This window comes from Etheostoma spectabile, chromosome 13 (assembly GCF_008692095.1).
Source record: "Etheostoma spectabile isolate EspeVRDwgs_2016 chromosome 13, UIUC_Espe_1.0, whole genome shotgun sequence".
Classification (NCBI taxonomy): domain Eukaryota; kingdom Metazoa; phylum Chordata; class Actinopteri; order Perciformes; family Percidae; genus Etheostoma; species Etheostoma spectabile.
The window spans coordinates 8639383-8646311 of record NC_045745.1 but is presented as its reverse complement, the minus strand read 5'-3'; the positions used below and the strand labels follow the sequence as shown (position 1 = coordinate 8646311).

Below are 6929 nucleotides of genomic sequence, written 5' to 3'. Positions count from 1 at the left end.
GACAAGTGACTTGGTAACCGGGCTCTGCAGCCTCTCCTTACAGACAGGAGACAAGACACAAAAGAGCTGAGCTCAGGTAGAGTCGACCTAAACACTGACAACCATTAGTTCCTGTAAAGGGGGCGGGGAAGGTGGGGGCAGGGAAGGAGGAGTATAAGGGAGAGGGGACAATGGAGAACGAGGGGAGAAGAGAGAAGAAGAGGTGATGAGAGTAGACAGAGAGTGTACAAGAGGAGAAGAGGAGGAGAAGGAGACGGGAGAGAGAGCATAGGAGAGAGAATGGAGAGAGAGAGGAGAGCGAGGAGGCAAAGAAGAGAAAGAAAGAAGAGGAGACAAAGACAGCAGATGAGTGTGATGAGATGAGTGTGAGAGAGAGAGAGAGAGAGAGAGAGAGAGAGAGAGAGAGAGGATTGCCTTGTTCATCTCTAACTCTTAATAACCATCTGAAGGTGTGGCGTGTGTGAAGGTGTGAGGGCGTGAAGGTGTGAAGGTCGTGCCGATGCTGAAGGTCAGATGTTTCACCAGCAGATGAGATCATAAAGACCCCAGTTCCACCGGCCGTCATCGGCTGCTCTGACCTTCTCCATGACTCTGCTCTTTAGTCCCCTTCAGGCTTGAAGGCAGATTGTGAAAACAGATGATCCCAGGTCCAGCTGTTATTGGTTTGTAGTGTCAGCTAATGTCCGCTTTGCTTTCATCCAAAGACAGAAACAAGTGAGACACACACACCTTTTGTTTTTTCTGTGCTCCCCGGTTCGGTGTACTATCATCAGTGTGTTTATGTTCACAGGCCTGTACCTAGGGGTGTGTATCAACTGTTTGATCACGATCCGATGTAATATCCATTCTTTGGACAATTGTTTATTTTGGAACGATTATATTTGCCGATTTCCTAAAATCTGTCACTATACGAAGGGGCCTGCAACCTTATGAGACGATATCATTAAACCATTTAACACAGTTACATTTACTCAACAAAACAAACTAAAATATGATTTGACAATAGTGTTGCTGGTGGAGCTGAGCAATATTTCGATGTTATATCAATGTCGTGATAGGAGACTAGATATCGTCTGAGATTGTGGATATCGTAATATTGCATGTGTTGTCTTTTGCTGGTTTTAAAGGCTGCGTTACAGTAAAGTGATGTCATCTCACCAGACAGTTGTAACTGTTTTATTATTTACCTTTACCCACTTAGTCGTTATATCCACATTACTGATGATTATTTATCAAAAATCCCTTTGTGTAAAACTTTTGTGAAAGCACCGATAGTCAACACTATACTACTACAATATTGTTGCAGTTTAAATATCGAGATATTTGATTTTCTCCATGTGGCCCAGCCCTAGGTGCTGAGCTCTTCGAGACATTTAAATGAGCTGCAGGTAGGATTGTTAAGATCCAGGACAACTTCTCCGTCCCTCCTCCACTATCTGACTGTTACTGGGTGTTTTAGGGCTCTGCAATACGGAGAAAATCTAATATCACAATATTTTTGACCAAATACCTCGATACCGCAAAGATAATGTAGTGTTGACTAATGGTGCTTTCCCAAAATATTTACACAGTTGGATTTTTGATAAATAATCTTCAGTAATGTAGATATAATGACTCAGTTTTAAAGGCAAATAATAGAACAGTTACAACAGTCTGGTGAGTTCAGAAATTGACATCACTTTATTGTGATGCAGCGTTTAAAACCTGGAAAAGACAACACTTATGCAATGTTAAGACATTACGATATCCAAAATTTAAGGCGATATCTAGTCTCATATCATGATTTCAATTTAATATCTATTTTGCCCAGCTCTAGGTGTTATGTTGAATATTTCTCATTAATTAAATAATTGCTTAAAGCATTTAAACTAAGTTGTGTATTGGAGTTTGTAACAAATCCTAATTAGGACTTAAACATTTTCATTTCACTGTAAATGCATATTGGTTCCAAATATCGCTTTCATTAACTACTCAGGCCAGGTTGGAGATATAATCCCTCCACCTAGTCCTGGGTCTTCCTCAAGGCCTCCTCCCAGCTGGACATCCCTCCACCTAGTCCTGGGTCTTCCTCAAGGCCTCCTCCCAGCTGGACGTGCCTGGAACACCTCCCTATAGACCCCCCAGGAGGCATCCTTACCACTTTTAACTACTGTAAAGTCTTAACTAATAACCGGTATCGCTCGATCCCGATATGGGGACCATCTAATAACCGGTATCACTTGATCCCGATATGGGACCATCTAATAACCGGTATCCCTTGATCCCGATATGGGACCATCTAATAACCGGTATCGCTCATGCCGATATGGGACCATCTAATAACCAGTATCGCTTGATCCCGATATGGGACCATCTAATAACCGGTATCGCTTGATCCCGATATGGGACCATCTCGACACGTCACCACGACATCTACTAGACCGATTGAAAACTGCGTTGGCCTTTCTGGCTTAGTACTAAACTGGTTTGAATCCTACCTAAGAATAGGGATTACTTTGTGTCTATAGGTATTATGCTCTGAGCGTACAAATATGACTGCGAGTTCCGCAAGGCTCCATTCTGGGGCCTTTCTGTTTAACATCTACATGCTTCCACGGCTCAGATTTGGAGAAAACAAAATAAGTTACCATAGTTATGCGGACGACACACAAATTTACATAACCTTATCGCCAGACTATAGTCCAATACAAAAACTGACTAAGTGCATCGAACAAATTAACGGCTGGATGTGCCGAACTTTCTGAAATTAATGAAGGAAAAACTGAGGTGGTTGTTTTTGAGCAAGAGAGGAACGATTAAAAGTCTGCGCTCAGCTTCAAACAACAATGTTAAAAACAACAGACAAGCCAAAATCTTGGTGTATCATGGACTCAGACCTGAACTTTAACAGCCACATTAAGACAATTACAGTCAGCCTACTATCACCTTAAGAATATATCAAGGGTTAAAGGCTTATGTGTCAACAGGATTTGGAAAAACTTGTCCATGCCTTTATCTTCAGTAGACTTACTACTGTAACGGGTCTTTACAGGTCTCCCTAAAAAATCAATCAGACAGCTGCAGCTGATCAGAACGCTGCTGCTCGAGTCCTCACTAAGACCAGAGCTGGATACATCACTCCAGTCCTCACTAAGACCAAGAGACTGGATCACATCACTCCAGTTCTGAAGTCTTTACACTGGCTTCCGTGTCTCAAAGAATGATTTCAAAGTACTCTTGCTAGTCTATAAATCTTAACGGTTTAGGTCCAAAATATATTGCTGATCTGCTACTACACTATGAACCACCCAGACCTCTCAGGTCATCTGGACAGGTCTGCTTTCTGTCCCCAGAGTCAGAACTAAACAGGGTGAGCAGCTTTCAGTTTCTATTGCCTCCTCATATCTGGATAAACTCCCAGAAACCTGTAGATCCGCTGCTACTCTCAGTTCTTTAAATCAAGGCTGAAGACCTTTCTATTTGATGCTGCCTTTCTTTAAATGACTAATCATTTTTTTAAATTTCTTATGCTGCACTTTAAATTTTATTCTTGTGTTTATGTTTCTCTTTGTTTTGAACTGTCTATTCATGTGTTTTAACCGGTTTTTAATGCTTGTGATTTTTAACTGTTTTTACTTGTGTTTTATCTGTTTAACTGATTTTGTGTAAGCACTTTGAATTGCCTTGTTGCTGAATGTGCTATACAAATAAAGCTGCCTTGCCTTGCCTTGCCTAATAACCGGTATCCCTTGATCCCGAAATGGGACCATCTAATAACCGGTATCACTTGATCCCGATATGGGACCATCTAATAACCGGTATCGCTCAATGCCGATATGGGACCATCTAATAACCAGTATCGCTTGATCCCGATATGGGACCATCTAATAACCAGTATCGCTTGATCCCGATATGGGACCATCTAATAACCAGTATCGCTTGATCTCGATATGGGACCATCTAATAACCAGTATCACTTGATCCCGATATGGGACCATCTAATAACCGGTATCACTTGATCCCGATATGGGACCATCTAATAACCGGTATCACTTGATCCCGATATGGGACCATCTAATAACCAGTATCGCTCAATGCCGATATGGGACCATCTAATAACCAGTATCGCTTGATCCCGATATGGGACCATCTAATAACCAGTATCGCTTGATCCCGATATGGGACCATCTAATAACCAGTATCACTTGATCCCGATATGGGACCATCTAATAACCAGTATCGCTCAATGCCGATATGGGACCATCTAATAACCAGTATCGCTTGATCCCGATATGGGACCATCTAATAACCAGTATCGCTTGATCTCGATATGGGACCATCTAATAACCGGTATCGCATTATCCCGATTTGGGACCATCTAATAACCAGTATCGCTTGATCCCGATATGGGACCATCTAATAACCGGTATCACTTGATCCCGATATGGGACCATCTAATAACCGGTATCGCTTGATCCCGATACGGGACCCTCTCTAGCAAAGACCCACCTCTCGGTCAGGGCCTTGCTCTGGTTGTCCCTGGCGGCCTGGAGGTCTCTCTCCAGGCGCTTCTTCTCCGACTCCAGCTTCTCGGCGTCGTTGGGCTGCAGGCGCTGGCGCGGCCCGACGTACTGCAGCTCCTTCAGCAGCTCCTCCTTCTCGTTGATGAGGATGAGGCGGTCCCGTTCCGGGTCCAGCAGCCCCGGCCACGCCTCGCTGTCCAGTTTGGCGATCTGCACCTCGATGGTGGCGATCCTGGGGGGGGGGGGGAGGAGATGGAGAAGGAGGTGCAGGAAGGAAAATGTGGAGCAGATGTGAAGGATGATGGAAACGGAGAGGAAGAACAAAAGAGTGATTAGAGAATTACGAAAAGTAATTATTTTTAAGGCTGATACCGATCCAATGTTTGGTTATTTAAAAATCCGATATGCCAGAAAAATGTCCGACATATATAAAAAAAATTATTAATAATTCAGAAACACGTTAAAAAACATAAACAGATTTCCTTAACATTAGTTATTTGTAGTTATTTATGAGTCCTCGCTAACGAAATATGATGATCATTTGTTTAAGTGCTCATTATGCTCTTTGGCTTTTTTCTCTTTCCTTTATTGTGTTTATATCTTTTTTGTGCATGCTATAGGTTTTAAAACACACACACACACACATACACACTACACACATCACACAACACACACCCACACACACACCACACACACACACACACCACACACACACACACACACACACACACACACACACACACACACACACCCACACACCACCACACCACGCGCGCCTCTATCTAGACAAAGTCACGTCTACCTTCTCTTGGCTTCCTCGTACTTCAGACTCAGGCGAACCTTCTCCGCCAGTTTGTTGGTGCTGGTCATGAACTGAAAAAAGTAAACAATGTCAAAACACTTCATATCAAACAACCCTCCTGCATTTAAAAACCTATCCATGTAAAAAGAACAGAAGGATTATCAGCTAAACGTACTAGAGTATCAAAAGTAAAAGTGCTTGTTCTGCAGATAAATGAGGCCCGACTGATCTATTATTATAAACGACATTATTAGAGTGTCAGTGAGAGAGCAGCATTTTACTGTAGTGTTCCCACTTTATATCAAGTTAGCTGGTTTAGTCCTGGGGTTCTCAACCTATGGGCACAGCAGTGTAAGAATGCAGTAAAATCAGCTAAATTATTAATTAAATCAGGCAATATCTGATGAAACAATACATCGACAAGACTGAAGATAATTCAGTTTTAATATCCCTGCTTTGCATTCAGAAACACATGCCTGTCTTTTTGGAAGGTCGACCGAGTGTCCATCATTGGTGGTTGACTTTTTAATGTGGTTTCTGTTTTTAATGCTTTATTTCTGTGACCATATTCAGGGTTATCCGCGGTGTATTGCGACCCAGGCGGTGTGTGTGTGTGTGTGTGTGTGTGTGTGTGTTGTGTGTGTGTGTGTGTGTGTGTGTGTGTGTGTATGTATATATATATAATTATAGGAGCCAGTTGAGGTGGTTCGGGCATCTGGTAAGGATGCCTCCTGGGCGCCTCCCTAGGGAGGTGGTCCAGGCACGTCCAGCTGGGGGGAGGCCTCGGGGAAGACCCCGGACTAGGTGGAGGGATTATATCTCCAACCTGGCCTGATAACGCCTCGGGACCCCCCAGTTGGAGCTGGTTGATGTGGCTCGGGAAAGGGAAGTTTGGGGTCCCCTTCTGGAGGTGCTGCCCCCGAGACCAGATACCGGAGAAGCAGATGAAGATGGATGGACGGACAATTCCATTCATGATTCTGTTGACACGGAAACTATTGGGCTCTACATCAACTCTCTGTGCCTCTGTCTGGGACTGGCCCCGGACGGGTCCCCCCTCATAAATAAAGACACTACAACTATTCTTCTGGGGGAAAAGCTGACATTGAATTTCACGCTGACTACTATTAGTCCAGACCAGGACTCGAGAGTGCGTGGCCTCTCTTCACGCTGTGGAAAGAGAGAGAAGTGAGACTGAGCCTCACCTCGGCGGGGATGTCGGTCTGGGAGCCGGCGTCCGAGTAGAGGCGAGGGAGGGACAGCTCGGAGTTGGCGAGCGAGGGACTGCTGCCCCACAGCTCCTGCTGGGAGCCCGAGTCCAGCTGGAAACTGTCCTTCAACACCGCCAGTTTCTGGACAACAGAGACAGGACAAACCACCGGAGATTACATGGATCAAAACACGCACGACTGCAGGGAAGAACTGGGACACAGCAGCAGGTAACGACTACACCGGGGGGAAAACTGGATGGGATTAAGGAAATATCAGATGAAGTAATAAAACACTGTAATTAGGATGTGTAACGCTTTAGTGCGTAACTTTTTGATATCAACGTAACGTCCGTTACATTCAAGCCAAATGAGTTTCTACAAAGCTAATTAACCCGTGTGTTGTCTTCCCGTCAA

The 6929-nt window shown here is 44.1% G+C and overlaps 1 protein-coding gene across 1 annotated transcript in view; it reads right to left on the bottom strand.

The window, feature by feature from the left end:
- wwc1 (WW and C2 domain containing 1) overlaps positions 1 to 6929 on the bottom strand; it is a 101046-nt gene that overhangs the window by 45218 nt on the left and 48899 nt on the right. The window contains 3 exon segments of the mRNA XM_032534306.1: positions 4489 to 4734; positions 5305 to 5375; positions 6510 to 6656. Coding sequence (XP_032390197.1) covers positions 4489 to 4734; positions 5305 to 5375; positions 6510 to 6656 — 464 coding nt within the window.